General features: G+C 42.0%; 1 protein-coding gene across 2 annotated transcripts in view; it reads left to right on the top strand.

The window, feature by feature from the left end:
* Nucleotides 1-25212, top strand: part of themis2 (thymocyte selection associated family member 2) — an 83071-nt gene extending 57859 nt beyond the window's left edge. Inside the window, exons 5-7 of one of the 2 annotated variants that reach the window (XM_063034652.1) lie at nt 6649-6802; nt 15018-15239; nt 20832-25212. In XM_063034652.1, the coding sequence (XP_062890722.1) occupies nt 6649-6802; nt 15018-15214 (351 nt within the window). In that variant the 3' untranslated portion in view covers nt 15215-15239; nt 20832-25212. Of the gene's footprint in view, nt 1-6648; nt 6803-15017; nt 15240-20831 lie in introns of those variants that run through there. The other variant, XM_063034653.1, reaches the window with a different exon arrangement.

Raw genomic sequence — 25212 nt, 5'->3', positions numbered from 1 at the left:
AGAAGCCTCCTGTGTGAGGTGCGGTACACTTCACGCCGAACTCCAGTTGCCCTTCACACACCAGGGCCCCCTTGTGCCACCTCCCTGTAACACACAACTGTCTCCAACGGGACATCCAAAGTTCTGATCATCAGTGCAGTGATGGTTTCTTATCCTGCACTTTTGCCCACAGGCGTCATTGGTGAAGATGGCAGCAGTTCTGTGAGATAAATTCAGTGCAAGATCTTGCTATCACTAGTCCGTTGGTGGTCTTGTGTCTCAAAGTATCTTGATGCCCATTAGACAAGGCTTTAAAATGGAAGAGTGCATGTTAATTAAAGACAGTTTTCTCCCTACTCCCACTTCTACTTCCAACACTTCAATGCTCTCTAATGCTGCCTGCCATGATTGTCTATGAAAAGGTACCCCTCTCTCTCTTTACCATTCAGGGCCCCAAACAGTACTTCTAGTTTAGCCAACACAATATGAATTGGGAGACCTCTTCGTCATGCAGCTTCGCTCCATCCGTCACAAGAAGCAATATTTCCTGCTGACCATCCATTTCAATTCTAGTTCCCAGTCCCATTCTGACATGTCAGTCCACGGCCTCCTCTACTGCCACGATAAGGCCACATTCAGGTTGGAGAAGCAACACCTTGTATTCCATCTGGGTGGCCTCCAACCTGATGGCATGAACATCGATTTCTCAAACTTCTGGTAATTGTCCCCACCCTCTCCTTCACCATTCCCCATTCCCGTTTTCCCTCTCGCTCCTCATCTCCTTACCTGCTCATCACCTCCCTCTGGTGCTCCTCCCCCTTCCCTTTCTTCCATGGTCTTCTGTCCTCTCCTATCAGATTCCCCCTTCTCCAGCCCTTTATCTCTTTTGCCAAACAACTTCCCAGCTCTTTACTTCACTCCCTCCCCCTCTCCCGGTTTCACCCATCACCTGCTACCTTGTACTTCTTCCTCCCCTCCTCCTGCCTTCTTATTCTGACTTCTCCCCTCTTCCTCCAGTCCTGAAGAAGGGTCTCAGCCTGAAACTTCGACCGTATTCCCACACATCACAAGTTAGTTAACACAAGAAACAGGATGTAAAGCACCCAATACACACAAACTACTGGAGGAACTCAGCAGGCCAGGCAGCATATATGGAAAAGAGTATAGTCGACATTTCAGGCCAAGACCCATCATCAGGACTGCAGATTTTCTTTTCTCTAGTGCAGATGGGCCCAAAACGTCAACTATACTCTTTTTCATAGACGCTGCCTGGCCTGCTGAGTTCCTCCAGCATTTTGTGTGTGTGCGTGTTACTTGGATTTCCAGCGTCTGCAGATTTTCTCTTGATTGTAAACAACTCTAATAATATTTTTAATGTAAATTGCTCATGCTTAATAATTCTGGTGAAATTGTGCCTTAGGAGAGGTTAGGATTGAATGTGATTCCAGCTAAACATACCAAAGATGTATGAAACCACGCCCATTTTTTCCCTTTATGTTTGCTTGGCTCAAAGTTCAAGAGAGTCACTTTATTACAAATTTCACTTGCCAAAATGTAATGGGTTTCTTAAGACAGTTACGCCCTCTGCTGCTAACTCCATGGTAATGCAACTTTTATACTTGGTTACCGGAGCCTGTCTAACAACGTCTGTAATGTCTTTGTGGTTCAATTTATCTCAACATGCTGCCGGTTAGGACTTGGATCAGATTTATCATCACTACCTTGCACGACATGAAATCTGTTGCTTTGGAGCAGCAGTGCACAGAGATAAATTACGTAAAGCCTTAAAAATGAAGAGCACAACAGTATCCATGGACTGTTCAGAAGCCTGATGAGGGGTGGGTGTAGAAGCTGTTCCTGAATCGTTGAATGTGGGTCTTCAGGCTCTTGTACCTCCTCTTTGGTCGTAATGAGAAGAGGGGAAGCCTCGGATGGTGAGGATCTTTAGCGCTGGATGCTGCTTTCTTGATGTACGGTCAGTCCATACCCGCATTAAATTTCTTACAATAGGATAATTAGTTTCCAGTGTCCTTTGAATTTCACTTTTGTACTAGGGTTTCACTGATTCTTATTAACGTCTGTGAGTGTTTTTTTTTGGTTTCTTTATTTCACTGGAGGTACCTAGAAACATTGTGTGCGCCTAGGATGATTTAGTTGAAAGGATGAACAAGGCAAAGAGAAAGGTTCAGATTCTGTATAAAGATTTTCCTTTGTTCTTAAAGGCAGGTAAATTGTGTTGGTAAATCCTACTCAAACTACAAAAAAGGGTGATTTTTTTTAAAAAAAGCTATGGAAGCATCGTCATTATGTGCCATGTCATATGACATCATCATTATGCGCCGTGTCGTATGACGTGGGTGATCATGGCCTTTCCATGACTGTGATTGTTCTCGGCAAATTTTTCTACAGAAGTGGTTTGCCATTGTCGTTCTCTGGGTAGTGTCTTTACAAGTCGAGTGACACCATCCCCCCTCCCGCCCCAGCCATTATCAATACTGTTCAGAGATTGTCTGCCCGGTGTCAGTGGTCGCATAACCAGGACTTGTGATGTGCACCGGCTGCGCGTACGACCATCCACCACCTGCTCCCATGGTCACGCGACCCTGATCGGGGGGGCTGAGCAGGTGCTACACCTTACCCGAGGGAGACCTGCAGGCTAGCAGAGGGAAGGAGTGTCTTACACCTCCTTTGGTAGAGAGGTCTCTCCATCTTGTGAAACTTACGGTACAAAGGACTGACCACAAACTATTTTGGTGAATGTTTGTGCTACTCAAAGTGACTATTAACCACTCCTCCATCAGCATAGCCGTCAGAGGCTCAAGTTTTTTTGTATTTGATTAGACAGCAACAGTTTCATCAGGTGCATGCAAAATAATATCTAGCCTTTCTTCCTGCATTCCCATTTCTCTCTTTCAAGGTTATGCCTCTGTCTCTCACTTCTTCAATTGTCCTTTATTTACTCTCCCTCTTTCTTCTTTATGCAGATCTTTTCCTCCTTCATTCTGCAGCCTTGTTTCTACAGATGTACCGCGGGGAGCGTTCTAACTGGTTGCATCACGATCTGGTATGCAGGGGATGGGGGGGTGTGCTACTGCACAGGATCACAGTAAGCTGCGGAGAATTGTAAACCTAGTCAGCTCCATCATAACCTCTGAGTATCCAGTACATCTTCAAGGAGCGGTGCCTCAAAAAGGTGGCGTCCATCATTAAGGACCCCCATCACCCAAGACAAGCCCTCTTCTCATTGTTAACATCAAGAAGGAGATACAGAATCCATAAGGCACACACTCAAATGATTCAGGAACAGCTTCTTCGCCTCGGCCATCCGATTTCTGAGTGGACATTGAACCCATGAACACTAACTCACTACTTTTTTTATTTCTAATGTTTACGCTACTTATTTAAAACACAAAATACTCTGCAGATGCTGGGGTCAAAGCAACACTCACAACACGCTGGAGGAACTCAGCAGGTCAGGCAGCATCCGTGGAAATGATCAGTCAACGTTTCAGGCCGGAACCCTGACGAAGGGTTCCGGCCCAAAACGTTGACTGATCATTTCCACGGATGCTGCCCGACCTGCTGAGTTCCTCCAGCGTGTTGTGAGTGTTACACTACTTATTTAATTTGACTATTTTACAACTACAGTAGATCTACTCCTCAGCGTTTTTTGCCTCCAGTGCTGGCAAGGGGTCTCTGTCTGAAATGTCTTTTCCATAGATGCTGCCTGGCCTGCTGAGTTCCTCCAGCATTTTGTGTGCATCGCTCGGATTTCCAGCATCTGCACATTTTCTCCTGTTTGTGAAACAGAAGTAGGAGTAGCCTTTCAATACTGCTGTACCATTCAGTATGAGGGTGTCTGATCTGCTCCAGGCTGTAACTGCTCTGGAGAGGGAGAGGGGGAGAGAGAGAAAGTTAGTTTTCAGTAGATAAGAAGATGGGGAAAAGGTATGTGGGGGGAGAAAGAAAGAACGCCTGTAATTGGATGTATCAAAATACATTAAGCTCCTTGGTCATCTTGATCAGTCATGGTGAAGGGTTTTGGCCCGAAACGTCGACTGTTTATTCACATCCATAGATGCTGCCTGTCCTGCTGAGTTCCTCCAGCATTTTGTGTGTGTTGCTTTGATCAGTGTTAGATTTTGTCAACAGTAAGGTGATGGGATTTGCCCAGCAGGCTAGCTTGTAGAGGTAGAATATTTAAAAAAAAAACCTGAGCCAACTTGATACAAAAACAGAAAATGTAAAGTATTGGAAAGTTTAGCAGGTTAGGCGGCATTTGAGGAAACAATTTGTGTTTCAGATGAGGGACTCTTCATCTGAGAAAGAGAGAAGTAATTTAGTCTAATTAGCAGGAAAGTGTGAGCGGAACAAAGATCTTCGGACGAGCAGACCCAGGTGCAGAATAAACTCAGGACCCCATAGTAGAACTTAACAATGAAGATTTATTTGGAGAATAATATAGGGAAGAATCAAACTAGGAGCTCACTTACTTGGGACTCGAGCACACAAAACTCAAATCCAGGAGTCAGCGATCAGTACTGGCCCAAAATAACCTTAAACAGAACATAAAACCCAGGAAACCCGTGTGGGTCGAAATTGAAAAGTAATCACTTAAGGACAAGAATGAGCAACACAAAAAACACAGTGTTAGCTTAATGATAAAAATAGTCATTAAAGTTCAAAGTAAATTTTATTATCAAAAACTATATGTCACCATACACAACCCGAAGATTCATTTTTCTGTGGGCGTACTCAGCAAATCCACAGAATAGTAACTATAACAGAATAATAAAAGATCAACCAGAGTGCAGAGGACAACAAACTGTGCAAATGCAAATATATAGCAGTAAATAACGAGAACATGAGATAAAGAGTCCTTAAATTGAGATCATTGGTTGTGGAAACATCATTAAGCAACTCTAATAAAGTCAAGTAATTGACGTTCACGTGTGTCAAGATCTGCCGCTACCTGGCGCCCCTTGCTGGTTGGAAGAGTTCATGACAGATAAAGTTCAGTCATGTGACAGATGGCAATGACAATGGCTGTGTAATGTGTTGTTTATGTGGTTTAGGCATACTGAGATATGCCCAGAAGACCAGGGGGAAATAGATGGCTGATAGAAATGGGTCCTTTATGAACATGTTATCTAAAGTTCTAGAATTTCAAATTGAGTCTGGAATGCTGCCTCATACCCCAACAGAAGATAGAAACCATAGAAAAACTACTGCACAGAAACAGGCCTTTTGGCCCTTCTTGGCTGTGCTGAACCATTTTCTGCCTAGTCCCACTGACCTGCACATGGACCATATCCCTCCATACACCTCTCATCCATGTATCTGTCCAATTTATTCTTAAATGTTAAAAAAGAACCCGCATTTACCACCTCGTCTGGCAGCTCATTCCACACTCCCACCACTCTCTGCGTGAAGAAGCCCCCCCCCCCAGTGTTCCCTAGGAGAAAGGGGAGTACGAAGGGAGCAATGGGGAAGTAATAGGCAGGTGAGAAGAAATAAAAGGCCAGAGTGGGGAATAGAAAAAGGGTGGAGGACAGTATTTTTTACCAGAAGGAGAAATGGATATTCATGCCATCAGGTTAGAGGCTACCAAGACGGAATACAGCGCGTGAGTGATGGAGAAGTTCAAGATGAGCTCCAACTTGTGCACATTTGACTGTTTGATTAGAATGGGCCCTTTCCTTTTTGTTATTCTTTACTAACCCTTTAGTTAAGATAAGATTCATAAATATAATTCCTTTAATCGTATGCAGTGTGTTGGCTGTTGTTTCATGGCACTAATTTGTAACAGGATAGCAAATTACACAGCATCCACAGAAACTGGCGTTTGGGGTGGGAGAGCCGTCTTAATCTCACGAGTTTGGTGAGATCGGAGAGTGTGTCTTCCCTAGACTTTACAGCCAAGGAAACCAGGATGTTTCACATATAAATGTCTTGCGAGACCATGGATCCGCGCCTGGAAAGTCTTCACTCTCCAGGGCGCAGGCCTGGGCAAGGTTGTATAGAAGACCAGCAGTTTCCCATGCTGCAAGTCTCCCCTCTCCATGATACCAATGTTGTCCAAGGGAAGGGCATTAGGACCCATACAGCTTGGCACCAGTGTCGTCGCAGAGCAATGTGTGATTAAGTGCCTTGCTCAAGGACACAACACGTCGCCTCGGCTGGGGCTCGAACTCACGACCTTCAGGTTGCTAGTCCAATGCCTTAACCACTTGGCCACGTGCCCACACACATATAAACACTTATTGTAATTCATGTCTTTATAAAATATTATGTATTGCATTGTACTGCTGCTGCAAAGACAACAAATTTCACAACATACGTCGGTGATATTAAACCTGATTCTGATTCTGAACACCATAGAATAATCCAAATCAAAGAAAGAATGTGTAGGTAAAAATGAATCAGGACCTCTTGCCCTCTTTACTCACAAGTGGTTGATATTGAAATATACAGGTGTGGAGCATGGTTGAGTTATCCGCGTGTAGATATATACATAGCCAAAAACCAAGTTTGGGTTAAGATACATGAGGAGCAGTAGGTGTATACGTGAGCCAGGATTTGGAATTTGAGGTATGCAGTGCAATGTGGGATGAAAAGTGTGTAGAACAATGAATATGTCTAAAAAATGACTCTTTTATTTTGTTAAAGAGAACACATGTCTCTCCAAAATCTAACACTGCAGCCAAGAGCAAGACATTGCCATCAGGAAAACTCTTTTCCAAGCAACATGCAGAAGCTACTCCTAATGAATACACAAAAGCCCAAAAAAGGGAAAAAAAGAAAACTCCTAAACTTCCTGAAGGTAAGCTGAAAAGTGATACTTTTATTGGTTTGAATTGGGAAAAGATGGCTGATTTTATGCAGGGCAAATTAATATCAAATTGATTCATTCAGTTTGCTGGCTGCATAAATAGTTTGTTGATAAATTTCTCTGTTAGCTTGTGATGGCAATGATTAATTGTCACTTGTGCCAGTCACTGCTTATCATGACTTTGTCAAATGTATCATGATAGTCAGTCATACTTCACAGAAACAAGCCTTTCAGCCCACTATATCCATGCTGTCCACCAGTTACCTATACCAATTTCACTGACCAGCATTTGATCTGCAGCCTACTATGTCTCGGCAATTCAAGTACGCATTCAGTTGTTGCTTCAGTGATATGAGAGTCTCTGCCTCCGTCACTCGCACCAAGCATCCTAGATGCCAACCAGTCTGGGGATGGAAAAAAATTTCTTCCTCGGATACCCTCTAAACATCTTACTCCTGTTGGAAACCACTTTTGTTTTCTGATAATGCTTTTTATACGGTTTGTACTTTTTAACAAACTCATGTATTTTTCGCACTCACTGGCAGAAAGCGGTATAGCAGCTAAACTAACGGTTTGTCACCTTAACAACACACAGACAGAATGCTGGAGGTACTCAGTAGGCCAGACACAGCACCTATTGAAAAGAGTAAACAGTTGAAGTTGCAGGCTGAGGTCCTTCATCCTGATCATTTTGTGTGCATGTGTCTTTGTCTTTGATTTCCAGCATCAGCACATTTTCTCTTGTTTAACACCTTCCTCATTTTTCATTGGCTAAGTATTAGCACATTACACACATGATGCAATTGTTTTAATTATGTAGCCTATTAACTAGTTTATTCCTGTCTAAGGAATGACTTGCCTTCTCTATAACAATGATAGAATTTTCCAGTGGCACCATCTTAGCTTCTTTATTCCTTTGTCTTTGCATCTAAACACCTCTTAGCATCATTTCTCAGCTCTCTTATTTTGCTTCGTACTTGTATGTTTGTACTCTAAAGTAAACTGTAATCTTGGAATTAAGGCTGCTCGACATTCCTGGCTCCCGGAAGAACCTTAAGGATCAGAAATAAGCAGAGATCTTGCACTCCTCACCCTATGCTCTCTGGTCTTGCCTGGGAAAGAAGTTTCTCACTGTCTACTCTGTCTGTGCCAATTGTTTCCACTGATCATTAAAAGAAGTCTGCAATAAGCATGACCTGTTTCCTATTCAACAGTTCTTAGAACGACCTACGTACAGCCAAGCAGTTTCTTTAATTTTTTATGAACAGAGCCCCTCTGTGCTCAAAGCTCAGAATCATCAGTCACCAATTATTTTCCAGAACAATAAATATTGCAAGACGACTAAATCATTTAGAACCGTAAGACTACTCTGCCATTTAATGAGAACGTATCTGCTCTGTTTTTCATCTGGCTCTGCTTCATTCCACGTCCTCCTCTACTGTGGCAACGAGGCCACACTCGGGTTGGATGAACAACAACGTCTGGGTAGCTTCCAACCTGATAGCATGAACATCGATTTCTCAAACTTCCAGTAATGGCTCCTCCCTTCACCATTTCCCATCCCCTTTGCCCTCTCTCACCTTATCTCCTTGCCCACCCATTGCCTCCCTCTGGTGCTCCTCCCCCCTTTTCTTTCTTCCATGGCCTTCTGTTCCCTTCTAGTGGACTCCCCTTCTCCAGCCCTGACTCTCTCTCACCAATCAACCTCCCAGCTGTTATTTCATCCCTCCCCCTCCCGGTACCACCTCATGTTTCTCTCTCCCCTCCCCCACCTTTTAAATCTACTCCTCATCATTTTCTCTCCAGTCCTGCCGAAGGGTCTTGGCCCGACCTGTAAAGAAATGCTTCCTGATTACCCTGCACGGCTTAAGTCCAGTTTAAAGATTATGTTCTCTTGGAAGAACTGCCTACTTGTTGGGTTTCTATTACACCTTATCACTAATCTAAACTTCATAATCAGTCCTTAATCATCTCTATTCAAGGGGTGGCCAAACTGCTTTGTGAAAATTATTCTCATAATTTACTCTCTTTTTGGCTCCAGCTGACGTATTTGGCCTTTGATATCTTCGAAGGCTAAAAACATCATTCCTGCAGGAATGTGTCCAGCTAAATTTAGAGCTCCATGCTGGAATCTAACCAGAGTTCCAAGCAGTTATTTTAGAATTTCCACCATATTCTATTCTACCGCACTATTCTATTTCTACACAGACTAAATATGAACTTCCACCTGTTATACATGTCCCTGTGTTAGTACCACAAGATAAACTTACTGCTCGCTATGCCACTAGCATTTAGGGCAGCAGGGTAGATCCTCTATCTGTATAGAAGGGTTCTTCATTGCTCTTTGTTTGTTTGACCAGTCAGGGTCGTTAGCCCTGAGCTGAACCCCCGAACCTGGAGGACCAGTGAACCACTCTTGGCTTCTACCCTTTGACCTGTTTGGCATGGGTGACCCTACCAAGAGCCAAAGCATAAAGCCCCGACTCCAGCCAACATAGCTCTCTGGGTCACTGAGGTACACAAGCCTCCAAACCCTACGACGAGGTTGTGGTCCTCTTGGAGGGCAGGATAAATGACCGATCAAAATGTCCTCCTACTTTCAAAACACGTTGTCACTTAGCTGATCAAATTGAGTGACGCATTAGGCTCTTTCACTTTCAATCCTATCAGTTAGATTAGCTCTCAAGATCTCCAAGTCACTGAAGGGTTTACATGTATCTCATTCAATATCGGAGAACACAATATCACATTTACCTCTGTAGTAATATAGTTGTATCTTGATCAAAATCATGGGTTCATACCATCATGTAATCTAAGATGGTACTGAGAGTGCTCCTCTTTTGAAGATATCTTCAGACAAGAGGTTATATTGAGACTCCCCTTATACTCTCAAATGAATAATAGAAATCAAAAGTATAATTTAAAGTTCAGTGAAACGATGCCAAAGTCCTGGGCAGTGTTTAGACTTCAGACAAAACCAAATAGCCTGTTAATCTACTTCACAATCTCAGTTGGATGCTACAGTTCCTACACTGTAATAGTCGCTATACTTTTAAAAACATTCATTGTTTGCAGTGTTTTATGGAAGATCAAACTTCAATAAAAGCACTGTGTAAATGCAACTCCAAACATTTTCCTATGTGCTAGCATCTTGGCTAAGTATCCTCAGAAGTTCCTATATAACTGCAGGTAAGATGTTCTTCATGAGAGGAAAATTCTTCATGTTCGTCATGAGATGAAATGGTGGAGCAGACTCAGTGGGCCAAATGGCCTAATTCTGCTCCTATATGTTATGATCTTATGTTCTTTTCAATGGCTCTTGCCCTGATGGCAGTTTGACTTCTATTCCTAATAACGAATGATAAATGTTATCATTTCCGTGAATACTTGCATTTCCTTTCCTGAAACTCATGCTTAAATTTAATTTAGTGTAATCTGAATATTCAAGTTGAGGACAAATCTGACAGTTTTCAAGATTAGTTATCATAGAGACATAGAGCACAACAGCATAGTAACAGGCCCTTCTGGCCGATTTATTTCGTGGCTGCTGGCCTTCTGCCTAATCCCACCTACCTGTGCCTGGACCATGACCCTCTGTACCCCTCTATCCAAATTTCTCTTAAATGTTATAATTGAACCTGCACCTATCACTTTCACTGGCAGTTCATTCCACACTTGCACTACCCTTTAAGTGAAGAAGTTTTCCCTCATATTCCCTTAAATATATCACCTTTCACCCTAAACCTCCATCTTGCGTACTCCCCCATCTGCAGGTAAGATGTTCTTCTCAATGGCTCTTGCCCTGATGGAGTTTTGACTTCTATTCCTGATAACAAATGATACATGTTATTTTCTTTGCCCAAAATTCAAGATTAAGTTAGAGTCATCCAAAACAAATCTGAAAAATCAAACCAGCCCTTCCAGCTGATCTAACCTATACCAGCTGATCATCTGCCTCGTCCTATCTACCTGCACCATGGTCCTCTGTGCCTCTCTGTCCAAATTTCTCTTATATTTTATAATTGAACCTGCATCTACCACTTCCACTGGTAGCTGGTTCTACACTTGCACCACCCTCTAAGTGAAGAAGTTTCCCCTAAGATTCCCCTTAAATATATCATCTTTCACCCTGACTTTCTATCTTGCCTACTCTCCTTTGTATTCTTATTTAGTATGTCTTGTAAAACAGAGTGACCTAGGAGTACGAGTACATAATCCTTCGGAAGTGCTACACAGAGAAACAAGGCGAGGAAAGGCAGTGTTAGGCATGCTTGCCTTTATGAGAGAGGACACTGACTACAAGAGTTGGGACACAACATTGGTGGGACCACACTTGAAGTACTGCATGCCGATCTTGTTCCTCTAGCTATAGGAAGGATGCCATTAAGCTGGAAAGGGTGCAGAGAAGATTCACTAGGATGTTACTGGGACTGGGGTGGGGGGAGTTAACAGAAGAGATTTGATAAACTAGGATTTTTATCCCCTGATATTCAGCTAGGTCTACCAATATACAGTAACAAACTACAACAGATTCAGAATAGATCAAATTAAAGCACATTATATTACTTACAAGGGAAGCTTCTCCATACAGTGTTGTTGGAGAATAGCTTCAGCCTTAAACAGAGCACTTCTATACATTTAACAGAGAACAATAATTAGGTTGTTTCATTCCATAACATTCCTCCATTATCTTCATCATCATCGGCATCCATCTCTAGTTCCTGACATATGTGCTTCAAAGTTTCTTTAGAAGTTGTGTCCTATTTTACTCTGTTGTCAGAACACTCCCCCCCCCCAACCACCATAAAGCACACACATCTCCTGTCATAAAGCACACACAGACATGCAAAGCACCCTAGGATCTCACAGGTTCCATTTTGTCACATTAGATTTTGTAAAAATTACAGATCTGAGGACTTCAGGGTTGCAGATATATTTCCACAAGGGATAATCATGAATAGTGTAGTTAAAAGTGAATGGTTACAGTCTTTTACCCTAAGTAGGGAGAATGAGCTGCCAGAGGAAGTAGTAGAGGAAGGTACAATTACAATGCTTAAAAGATATTTGGTCATGTAAACAGATAGGAAAGATTGGAAAGCAGGATCTCCCAGTGGCCACACATTTTAATTCCACGTCCCATTCCCATTCTGATACGTCTATCCACGGCCTTCTCTACTGTAAAGATGAAGCCACACTCAGGTTGGAGGAACAACACCTTATATTCCGTCTGGATAGCCTCCAACCTGATGGCATGAACATTGACTTCTCTAACTGCCACTAATGCCCCACCTCCCCCTCGTACCCCTTCCGTTATTTATTTATTTATTTATTTATATACACACTTTCTTTTTCTCTCTCTCCTTTTTCTCTCTCTCTCCTTTTTCTCCCTCTGTCCCTCTCACTATACCCCTTGCCCATCCTCTGGGCTTTCCCCTCCCCCTTTTCCTTCCCCCTAGGCCTCCTGTCCCATGATCCTCTCATATCCCTTTTGCCAATCACCTGTCCAGCTCTTGGCTCCATCCCTCCCCCTCCTGTCTTCTCCTATCATTTCGGATCTCCCCCTCCCCCTCCCCGCTTTCAAATCTCTTACTAGCTCTTCTTTCAGTTAGTCCTGACGAAGGGTCTCAGCCCGGAATGTCGACTGTACCTCTTCCTAGAGATGCTGCCTGGCCTGCTGTGTTCACCAGCAACTTTTGCGTGTGTTGCAGGAAAGATTTAGACTAGGGATATGAGCAAGTAAATGGGACTATCTCAGGCAGGCATAGTCGGATGAGTTGGGCCGAAGGGTTTGTTTCCATGCTGGGTAACTCTATGACTCTAAGCTCTAGCAGTTAATGAATACATAATTGTCTGTTAGGACTCCAATCTATTCCAGGGTTGGCCAGCAGGGGCAGACCTAGATCCCTCAGATTTTTTTTCAAAAGTTATTGGACTTTCTTGTTATTGATCATTGACTGTCCATGTTCCCAATTAATGTCTGTGTATTTAAACCCTGCCTCCTATTCCCATACTTTGCTCTGTCTTAAAGTGTGATTTTGTAAGTAGAAAGACCCTCCAGGTTTTTTTTTGGGGGGGAGAGTCTTTACAGTGTGTTTTTTTTTCATCTCTGCTTACTGCCTGCCATTTCTGGATCCTATTTGTGCATCAAGATCTTGGATTATTGAACTTGAGTTTGGATCACTGCACTTTTGAGTTGGACTAGTTGCCTCTTTTGCCCATCTTGGCTAAAAGAAAGTAAAGCTTGCTTTTGAATTTGCACGTCAACTCGTGCCTGTATCGTGGGTTTATTCACAATCCTCAGCGGTACCAGTGACCTGAGTTTGATTCCTGATTGGGCCAATTCCCTTACAATTATCTCTTGCAGCTTTTTGCTTTTAAGGTAAACGTTAGGAATGTAATCCAAATACTTGGGCCAGAAAAGAAGCAATAAATGAGGGCTATGAATGCAGAGGAAGCTCAGTCTGCAAATGATATGACCAATTGAACCAGGTAAACAAGTTGGAAAGAAATAAAAATGAGTGAGATATGTACTTGAAGAATGTTTTTGTTTGAAGTCAAAAAGAGGTCCTAGTAGAGTCAACATAAACCACCATGGAGTAACAACCAAATGGTCTGTTCAATTATATGGTTTAATTGAACTTATTCAGCTCCGCTGTCACAAGGATCGTTACAGAAAATCTTTCCTACCAAATGCAATAAGCTTATACAACAGTTCATCTCTATGCAGAAGGAGAACATGCATCATAGTACAATAGTCGCTGTTTTATTATTTTGTACATTATTGCACATTTGTAAATGATTATTGTGTATATTGTTATTCTGTACTATAGTATTAGTTAAGCCTGCACACTGCTAAGTGTGTTTTTAAACGTTGTAATGAAATTTTCCACTTGGGATCAGTAAAGTACTTATTACTAATACCAAATATGCATCAAAGGGAACTATTCTCGACATTCTAGTCACAATGTCTCTTCACGGCAGTGCTAGAGCCTTTCATGGAGAAAACAGGTAATTGGAGACAGTGCACATAGTAACTATGTGATCAGATACTGGAATGAAAAAGCCAGAAAGAATATGGAGAAACCTAAGCCTTCAGAACTGGAAAGAAATTGCCCCCACAGAACTCTTTAAGAAGGCAAACAGCATAGACATGACATGCTGTTCAAACACAAAAAGAGCATAGGTCCCAACCAACAGAAGGCAAATTTGCGACTGCAGCCAAGGTGATCTTCACATAGAAATGTGAACAACATGTACAGCAGCTTGCTCTTTTATGCTTGGAAGCATAATGGAAGTAATTTAACACTGGGAATTAGCAGAAAATTCACGGTCTTTCAGGATACTCTGATTACACCGGACAGCAAATTTTTTCAAATTTGCTTCGTCAGAATTTTTTTTTGTTCATGATAGACCCCTTGAAGCTGAACACAAACGTAACTTCTGACTACCTGCATCATGTAAGAATTTGGAGAAACAAGAAATTAACTTTTATCAAATATAATGCATTTAATTGCATAGCAGTGCTGATGTTTTGCAATAGTTCAACTAAGCTAAACATGTTTTGTTGATGATTTTCATTTGTACTCTATGATTAAGGCTTCTTGCTTAATTCTCCAACAATAATCAGCTAGCACTGATGCATTCCAGTTGCCCTGATACCGTTTCTCCATGACCGCAATGTGCTGGTGAAACCTTTCACCATGCTCGTCACTGACAGTGCCAAAATTCACAAGAAAGAAGTCTAAACAGGAATGCAGAAAATGAATCTTTAGTGACATGTTGCATTTCATGGTTTTGTATGCTTGAAGCATGTTGTCAACCAGCTTCATATGGTTTAGTGCTCTGTAGCTGCCAAGAAAATTTTCAAGAAGTTCCTTGAATGCCTTCCTTGCGATTTTCTCCAGTCCCGCTATAAGTTCTTCGAACATTAATGACCTGTTCAATGTGTGGACCAACAAAAATGCCTTCCTTATCTTGGCAACAGTTATTCTGACCTGAATGATGAATTTAAATTATAAATATAGGGGATTTCAAAAAATGGTGCATGATGAGGAACTTACATGATGATTTTCATGATCAGCTTCCCAAAATCCGTAAGGTGCACCCAAAAGTATTCAGGAAGCAAAATCTTTGTCCAGTGTTATGTACAATTGTCTAAAGTTCTAATCTCTAACTCTTTGTTATCCGGTTCCTTCCAATGAAACAGCAGAGAAATTAAGCCGCGAATCTGGCCATGATTATGAAAGTTTGGACGAAGTTGCTCCAAGGGCCTTATGTAAAGCAAGACAGATTCCTTCCAATGAAATGACAGAAGAGTTGGACGTTGACGGTGACCATGACTATGAACAGGTAGAAGAAGCCAACCTAACAGCTCTACATACAATGAGAATATGGACACCATAGCTTTTGAAAAATGAGCAACCTAGGGGTGAGTGCATAAAGAATAATTTGAATATACAATATATAAATACTTGGATGTATAGAGCTATCGGTAATTGGGAAAGAAACAAACTAATATTCAATCTGATTTGGTAGAGGAAGCCAAAAGAGGCTTGGTTGTGTAACTTCAAATGGTTCAATTTAATATCAGAGAATGTATATAACCTGGAATTCTTGCTCTTCGAAGACCTCTGTGAAACAGAAAAGAGCCCGAAAGAATGAATAACAGAAACATCAGAACCCCGAAGTTCCCCTCCCACGTATAAACAGCGGAAGTATTGACCCTTCCCCTTTCCCTCCGCCTCCACTCTGCACTTACACCAGCAAAGGCACCATCCACCACCTCCCACCATGCAAGCAACAGCGAACAGCCAAAACCCCTCAAAGAGGCTTTGATCTAGAGTCCTTCAAGAACTACAGTCCATAACCCAACACTTTGGTATCTCAGACAGGCTCTCTCACCAGCAAGGGAGAGAGAGATCGCTACTGCACCAATGAGAGAGGGAGACCAGTAGCTCACTGTTTCAATATTACTTTAATTTGTGACAAAAAATAGTTGTTGAGCCAAAATCTTTCTGTCTCCAGTAATGTTCGATAATCTGATTGTTGTTACCACTTTCTACCTTTAGCATGAATGCGCAATGTCTGGGGTGCAGACCTATATTGAATCAAAAATGCACGGTCTATTTTCATGCAATTTGGTTGTACGCTACAGAGGCTAGAGAAAAATACATACAAGTACATGCCATTGTTATTTTTTAATGCTATTCACTTTTTCAGAATCAGGGCACTGCTGGCAAGACCGGCTTTTTATCAACCATTTTGAGAAGGTAGTGGCGATCCACCCCTTAGGAATGCTGAAAAATATGACTAGGGGAGAAAAAAAAACGTTCCAGGGTTCCAGTGATAATGAAGAAATAGTAATATGTATCCAAGTCAGGAGGATCGGCTTAGCAACCTGCAGGTAGTAGTGATCCAATGCACTCAAATCCCCTCTTCTTGGAGGTTGGAGTTGCAAGTTTGGGAGATCGTGTGAATGCAGCCTAGCAAAATTACAGAAGTCCATGTGCAGAAGGTAGCCACTTGCTGGAAGAAGGAAAGAAGTGTTGATTGTTTGACTGAAAGTCATCATTGACTTGTACGGTCAAAATAAAGTAATACTTTACACGAGTCAATTCAATTTCGACAAGTATTAGTACCTGCAGGTGAAAATTAGGAGTATCATTGAAAATAGGGTAACAAAAGAGCTTTGATGTAATAAGGTACTACATTTCAAACTTGTAGGGTTAGGAATAGGCAGAAAATGGGGAAAGCATAGAATGAAAACTTAAGTTCTATCCTTGACATAGTGTGGTTAACATGGGGGTTAGCATAACGCTATTACAGCACCAACAACCTGGTTCAATTTCACCGCTTAGGATTAGGAAGTTAAAGAAAATGGAGAAATCTTAACTCTCACACATAATTCACTAAAAATCCATTCGCCAAATGGTCACAAAGATCAGATGAAATTAGCTATAGAATATTAACCATCCTCTTACTCGTGCCAAGTACATAATAAGAAATTCAAATCAAATTCAAATATATTATGGGATTAGCAGCAGCAAAATTTTAGCATGCAATTTTAGTCCTATTAGATGCAAAATAAATTGTTAATGCACGCATATAGATTAGCCAATATCAATTAGTCCAAAGAAATACTGATTAAAGATGATCGAAATTAGAAAGTTGCTATTTTGTTGGCTGATAAAACCATTATTGCACATATTGCTTAATGAAGTTCTAGAGAAATACTACAAAGCTATGATATATTCCCGTAATTATAGAAATTATTCAGTTTCAAAATTCAATGTTATCAGATTCATAACATTAAGAAAAAAATACTTGTTTACACTATTTTTAAAATTAAAATTCATTCAAAATGCCTTCAACATTTTTTTTCTTTGCGCATTTGGTTGTGGTCTTTATTTTCATTTTTTAAATTGGGTTCTTTTGGGTTTCTTGCTTTGTGGCTGCCTGTAAGCAAACAAAACTCAAGGTTGTATAAATTATACGATCTTTGAATCAGCTTTTTAAAAATTATACAGTAGAAATTTTATTTGCCTTTTGTCACACTGGAATTCTGTTATAATTGCAGATTGAAAGATCCCCCATTGATAGAAAACCTGGATATTAAAGCATTTAGAACTTAGAACTGTACAACACAGCACAGGCCTTTCAGTCACCTTTTCCAAGAGCATTGTGGGCATGCTATGTTGGCATGGAATGTGTGGCTATACGTGCAAGCTGCCCCAGCCCATCCTCCAGTGCATTGATTGACAATGCAGACGGTGTATTTCACTGTATATTTCAATGTACATGTGATAAATAAATCTGAACCCAATGTTGTTTTTCAAAAGCTCCAGCACATCCCCTTCCTTAACGTTGACATGTCCCAGCATATCAACCCGTTCTACGCTGACCTCACCTTCGCCAAGGTCCATCTCGCTGGCAATTTTCTTGTTAGAGTGATGTGGTGGTTGGTATCCATCTGTCTTGAAGGACAATGGGTGATGATGATCATCACAAGCCTGGGAGGAAGGTATGGAGATCCTGAGACGGCCAGTCGTCAAGATCACCCTCTCGGCCTCACCAGTGTAGTCCAAAGGATAACTTATGAAGCAATACGTTTGGCTGCAGGAGCTGCCGGAAGGATGTTCAATGACGTCCAGCCGTCTTAGGGTCTCCACTCTGGATTTGCTGTCTGGGTTTACACCCGTAGCCTTGGTCTCTCCCGAGGCTGTCCACGAGGCAGTGGGGCTATTTACCCATAGCTGGGAAATCTGGTTCACCAAGGGGCATCCACACACTGGTGGGCCTGTGTGCTACATGTGCAGGGGCCAGACTTCCTCCCCATCCCCTGTAGTTCAGCCCAAGTCTGAAAGGAGTTCGGCTTCTGTTTGTCACCAGCAAGGAGGCACCACATGAGGCTTGCTATTGGAGAGGTTATGTACTGGCAGGGAGAGACTTATACACTCATCTCTCCTCGTGAGACAGCTAGCCAGCGGTGGAAGCTGAAAGTGAGAGCGACAAGCACTACCCACAACACTACTAGACGCATCACAACAACCATTTGGATGCCTTTCATTATATGATATGAAGCAGAAGTTAACATATTTATTATTGTAGATATGATGTCAGGTGGCATTTGTATTGAGGAAAGGAATTGTTGACACGTTGAGTCAAAACTGCATCAGAAGAGCCTTGATAGAGTTTCAAACATTGACAATTCCCTCCTCCTACTGTACCCACTGAATTTATCCTGCAGATTGTTTGTTGCTCCATATTCATTACTGTGTTCGTCTAAAAGCTAAATTTTACTTTCTCCCCCATCCCTCTCATGAGAACATCCTAAAATGTTTTCTTCCTTGGACAGGTCAAATCAGCTCCCTGCAGCATCACCACCTTGTGTCTGTTTGACCTTTTCTCATATTAAGCAACTTTTAAATTAATTTTATCCACTCTCCAAACCAAAGAGAACCCTCATAAATCCAAGTTATGCTTGTCATTTTATGGGATAAGTGCACCATTCCATGTTTCATCTCCACCTTATATGATAGGTTAATGATCATTCTCCATATGCTCCCAAGCTACCTTCATTTTACCTCTTCCCATTCCACCCATAAGAAATCCATTTAGGTTTGTGTGATTCTGCCTATCCAAAATTACCATTGTTGTTGTTGTTACAATCATTATACTTCTCCGAAGCAAATCTAGAACCTTTGCTGATTAAGCTGGTGGCTGCCTCATTCAGGAAGCATTTTAACATGCATTTTAAAGGTGTTCCCTTCTTTTCCATGAATAGTACAAGGTCATCGATATTATCACCTATTACCTGCATCTCTGTGACTACAGAAATCTCCCAAACTATGATCTATAAAGCACACCAAAATGGACTATTTTTATTCCATAATTAGCTGGCTGGTGGTGTAGTGGCATCCACACCAGACTTCGAGGCGAGTGGTCCTGGGTTCAGATCCGACCAGCTCCTTGCACGCTTTTCATCCATGCTGGGTTGAGCATTGAGCTAGCAACTGGGCCTCATATTTTTAAAAAAAACGACAGACAAATGCTAAAGAAATGGCAGGTTGCCATCTGATGCACTACAAGGAGCGGAGAGGAACAACAGCAATTCCCTGAGTATTTACCTGAGTTAAGCAACTTCCAAAGCATCCTTGTAATTTAATCATTTTTTATTTTTCATTCTACATGAATTTCATTGGCAAGGCAACGATTTGGTGTTGATCGGAAATAGTTTCCTGAAATGAGTGACCAGTTGTTCCACTTTAGAGGGTAATTAGAAGTCACAGCTAGGTCAGACTAGCCATGGATTGGAGATGTCCTTAACTGAAGAACCAAATTATCAACAGCCATAGTATGGGTTTTTAATTAAAACTGACAGCCCCACTCTTTCTCCCCACCTCTTTATCAAATATAAAATGTTCAGAAGTAATAATGTCTTTCTATGAATTTTGTTGATAAATTCCTACTAGAAGCTATTTACTCATTTTCCCCTTAACATGCAACATGTCCCACTGATACTTCATTATCTATACACAGTCTAAGCAAAGGGAAAAAGAAGTCTCCCCATTTCACGAGAGGGACGTCATAATAAGCAACTTGCTGATTTACAATGTTAAAAGTCTGTTGTGTTGCTTTTTCTGAGCTCTGCACTCAGAGAGTCATCCCCAGAAAGGCTCAGATTTCTGGACACACATCCCACGGCAGCAAACCTGCTGCTCCCGATGTTCGGTGTTCTCCCACAACGCTTCAGTCGGGGGCACCAGCCTAGAATCGGCCTGTCTCCAGAGCCACAAAAATCTGGCACGCTGAAGGCACGCTAGTCTTCCAGCCCCTGTGTCCTAGGGATATCAAAAAGTGGCCAGTCGTGAGGCCCTGAGACCAGGTCCCATTCCCGCAAAGAACCAAAATCTTGTGAAGATTCAAGATTGTTTAATGTCATTTCCAGTATACAAGTGTAAAGGAGAATTTAGTAATTCTTACTCCTGATCTTTTGTAGCAGAAAAAAACGCAATGTAAAAACACAATTAATACCGTATAATTACATAAGATAGCTTATATATGTATATTGATTGTGTGTCCATGAAGTGATACTGTGCCTAAGGTGACTGACAGGAAATGATAAAGTAGTGGTGGTGGGGCGTTGTGGAGGGAGGTGTTAATAAGCCTTACCGCTTGGGAAAGGTAACTGTTTTTGAGCCTGGTAGTTCTGGCATGAATGCTATGTAGCCTCCTCCCAGATGGAATTGGGACAAACAGTCCATGAGGAGTGTGGGTAGAAACCTTCATGATGTTACTGGCTAAATACAAAAACACCAAATCCACTCTGACTTACCAAAGTTCTTATCAGAATTAAGGTTGACAAAAGATAAATCAAAATGTAATCAATGTCACAACAGCTTTCAGCTGACATCAGAATGACAAATAGAATTATAAATCGTGTTTTATGACATTTTGCAATCTGGGTCAACGTTTAAATAGTTCACTTTAAAATTGGAAAATTACTTTTATTCCTTTGCAGATGCCTGAGGACTGGAGGATGAACAGCTTCTGAGGAAACTGCACTGAAATGACTGAACCCAAAGTATGATAAATAATAATTTGGAAAGATTTTTTTTGAAGATGAAGTAAAGAAAACAACTTTCACTTCCAGAGCTATAGAAATGTATATTTTGACAATGTCAAATTTATCCATTTCAACATTTCTGTGTTACAATATGGATGGCAATGAAACAGGGACGCTGGTTTGCATCTTTACCATCAAGTTTTCAGTCATGCCCTTCGCGGTTGATCCCCCACCTTGATTGTTAGTACTAAAATTGTTTCTCACAATATTGTATAAAAGTCATAGGCATATATATTATAGAGCTTAAGACTTTTGCACAGTACTGTAGTGATTTTATGTATTGCACTGTACTGCTGCCACAAAAAAAACAAATTTCATGACGTGTGAATGATGATATTCCTGTTTCTGATAGGGGTCTCCATTGTGGATTGAGAAAGGGAAGGGGGCAGGGAGAGGGGAATCAAGGTTGGGGAGAAGGGAGAGAGTGGGAAACACCAGAAAGACATTCTATAATGATCAATAAACCAATTGTTTGGAACCAAATAACCTTGCCTAGTATCTCAGATCTGGGTGTGTCTGCACCTGTGCCACCACCCTGGCACTCTTCTGCCACCTGTCCCACAACCCTAGGGTGCCTAAGACTTTTGCACAGTACTATCAATACCTCCTGCTCTTGATAGTCCATAGCACTACATGGATGCCTAGTTATGAACTACTCTGTCTGTTCTATCCCACAGGATATGATGAAAGGTGTCCTTGGTTGAAGATAAGAATTTACTTCTGCTCTGTCTTGCTAACAGCACACTTACACAGGAAAGCAATTGTGTCATTTTTCTTCTCAATAGAAAACATGCATGAGTCAGAGGAATACTTTGTAATACATCATTATCCTTAAAAGATAGTTAAAAGAAACATGAATGGTACTTGCCCTGGGATGACTTGCACCATCCATTCAAAAGACAAAGGCAGAGCATTTTGTAATGCATCTGCTCAGTTTTGCCCGTATGTCCATGATAACTGTTTTGAAATAGTTTCCATCACCATTCTCTTACATTTTATTTTGTTTTTGCTGAAATCCAGCAGGAAGTATTTACATGTATGTGTAATGTCCTGGTTAAGATTTATACCGATATACTGTAGGTATTTCATTTAGCAGCTTTCTGCAAAAGTAGTGTCTCCTGTTGGTAGAATGTTTTGGTTTCGGCTAGAGATAAGATGCCTTGTTGTTCAACTTTGGATGACACAACATTCCTATCCGGATGGTGGGAGTGTGAGAAAGTGGGCCGGAGAGAGTTTGGTGACAGACAGTGGTCTGGTTTGCAGATCTCCTGGTAGGAACTGTAGAGGACGGAGGGGAGGAATGCCGTTGGAAGAGTTCCCCACTTTTTTTTTACAAAACTATAAAAGTTTATTTACAACTCATACACAAGGTACAGACAATCAATATTTACAATACAGTAAGTATACTCAAATTAAAATATGGTTACCACCATCTATAGAACAGTCAATACCTGGGGTGGGGGCACCACTCACGGAAGTCCCCGAATGTGCCCGCCGTGACCGCATGCTCCCTTTCCAAAGGCACAAACGTATCCTCGGAAAAGGGGCATGCAGTCGGCCCGGGCAATGCCCTTTAATTTCCATCGCCTAGACCCATGATGGCCACCTAGGCCAGACCCAGGACCAAGCCTACCAGGAGATGCTCCTAACGCCCTGTCCCCTCCCAAACTGGATGCCCGTATATGAGGAGCGTGAGACTAGTGCATCCAGAACTTCAGCAGCAGCTCCCTGATAAACTCAAAGAGCGGCTGCAACCTCTCACATTCCGTGTACGCATGGTACACTGACTCCTCCTGTCCACAGAATGGACAGCTGGACGGGGAGTCAGTGAACCTGCTCAAGAATCTCTTGTACGGTACTGCCCGATGCAACACCTTCCACCTCAGGTCCCCAAGAAGAGTCCCCATGGCACAAAGTGCTTTGTGCAGATGAATGGCTTCAAGGAGGAAGGACCAATACTCCTGTGTGAGAGAGAGGAAAGAGGAGAGAGGGCTCATTTGTTCGAGATGGATTTCCAACAAAATTCGGAATGTGGTGTAGACTGTAGGTCCAGCGGGTGAATAAACGATGACTGCAGTACAAGCTCCAATGGTCATTGTGCACATTGGACTGGTTTAACTGTAATGGAACCTTGTACTTTTTCTTTCTCTTTCCTATTAACGGTTTGATAAAGCTGAAATTTGTAAATATACTTTATAATTTTTATGCTGTGTGCGATTATTTTTTGTGTGAAGATGATATCCTTCAGATTTTAGTACAAATATGCATGGCTGGTATTAAGTAGTCAGCAATCCATAACTTAAGTTTAATGTTGTACTCTGACCACAATTACAAGTTTTAATGAAGTTGTATACCATACAATTGGCAATAACAAACAGTTGCTTTGTATTCCTTAAAATATGAAGAATATATGAGCAGCAGCCAATCAGCAATCGGAAGCCTAAGAAGACATGGCTCACTCAGGTTCGCATATTGAGTACATAAGGCATCAATTCACAACAGTTTGGTGTTTGAGCAGTGGCGAATCAGCAATTGGGATTCACTGGCAAGAACAAATCAAAATAAGGTGGGCAAGTGGAGCAGCCTTTGCTGGAGTGGACAGTGTTAGAGTGGTTATTGAGGCTTTAGCTCTTCAAGGCTTCAGCGAGGAAAGGCTTGAGTGAGGGAAGGCGAAAAAGCTGCAGGTATATATTTTTCCATTTAATTATTGTTTCCTTCTTTATATTTGCACAGTTAGAACAGCAGGGATGTCAAGCTGGATAGTGGAATGCTCCTCTTGTGGGATGGAGACCTCCAGCATCCCTGACAGTTTCACCTGCAGGAAGTGCATCCAGCTGCAGCTTCTAGCTCTTCACATTAAAGAGTTGGAGCTGGAACTGGATGAACTCCAGATCATTCGGGAGGCTGAGGGGGTGATAGGACATAGAAAGAGGTAGTTACATCTAAGGTGTAGGACACAGGAGACTGGGGACAGTCAGGAAGGGCAGAAAGGTTAACAGCCAGTGAAGAGTACCCCTGTGGCCATACACCTCAGCAACAGGTATACCACTTTGGATACTATTGGGAGTGAATGACCTAGCAGAGGAAAGTCACAGCATTCAGGTCTCTGACACTGAGCCTGACTGTGTCACCGAAGGGATGTGGGGAGAAGTGAGCTGTGGTGATAGGGGATTTGTTAGGGGGACAGAAAGCTGGTTCTGTGGATAAGATTAAGATTCCCAGATGTTATGTTGCCTCCTGGGTGCTAGGATCCAGGACATCTTGGAAGTCCTCAGCATTCTAAAGTGGGAAGGTGAGCAGACAGAGGTTGTGGTTCATATAGATGCCAATGACATAGGTAGGAAGAGGGATCAGGTTTTGCAAAGTGAGTTCAGGGAGTTAAGTGTTAACTAACTATAGGGTTGTGATCTCAGGTTTGCTACCCATGCCATGTGCTAGTGAAGCCAGAAAAAAGGTCATACAATTTAACAAGTGGTCGAGGAGTTGGTGTAAGAGGGAGAGCATCAGATTTTTGGATCATTGGGCTCTCTGCCAGAGACAGATTGCACCTGAACTGGAGGGATCTAATATCCTAGCAGGAAGATTTATTAATTCTGCACAGGGAGAGGTTTAGAGTTGCAGGAATGAGAACCAGAGTGCCAGAACAGATAGTAGAGTGGTTGTGGAGATAGATGTTAAGACCTCAAAGAAAGTCAGGAATCAAAAGTTACCATATGGTGTGACTAATATTCTGAACTGTGTATAGTTCAAAGCAAGAAATATTGTAGGAAAGGCAGATGAGCTCAGGGTATGGATCAAAACATGGAATTATGATATTGCAGCCATTAGTGAGACTTGGTTAAAGGGGCCATGATTGGCAGCTCCATATTCCGGAGTTCTGTTGTTTTAGACATGACAGAGTGGAAGGGATTAAAGGGGGAAGGGTGGCGTTACTAGTCAGGGAAAATGCCATGGCAGTGCTCAGTCAGGGCAAACTGGAGAACTCGTCTACTGAGCTCTCATGGGTGGAACTACAGAATAAGAAAGGTATAACCACATTAATGGGGCTTATTATAGACCACCCAACAAGTCCACAGGATTTAGAGGAACAAATTTGTAGATATCGCAGACTATTGCAAGAAACACATGGGTTGTTATATGGTCCTCCATCAAATGTGCCCTCAACCGCATCTCTTTCATTTCACGCAAGTCTGCCCTCACCCCATCAGGGGTGAGGTTCCTCTTGTCCTCACGTACCACCCCACCAGCCTCCGCCTCCTGCACATACTTCTCTGTA

Source organism: Mobula hypostoma, chromosome 28 (assembly GCF_963921235.1).
Source record: "Mobula hypostoma chromosome 28, sMobHyp1.1, whole genome shotgun sequence".
NCBI lineage: Eukaryota > Metazoa > Chordata > Chondrichthyes > Myliobatiformes > Myliobatidae > Mobula > Mobula hypostoma.
This window is presented reverse-complemented; position numbering and strand designations above follow the sequence as displayed.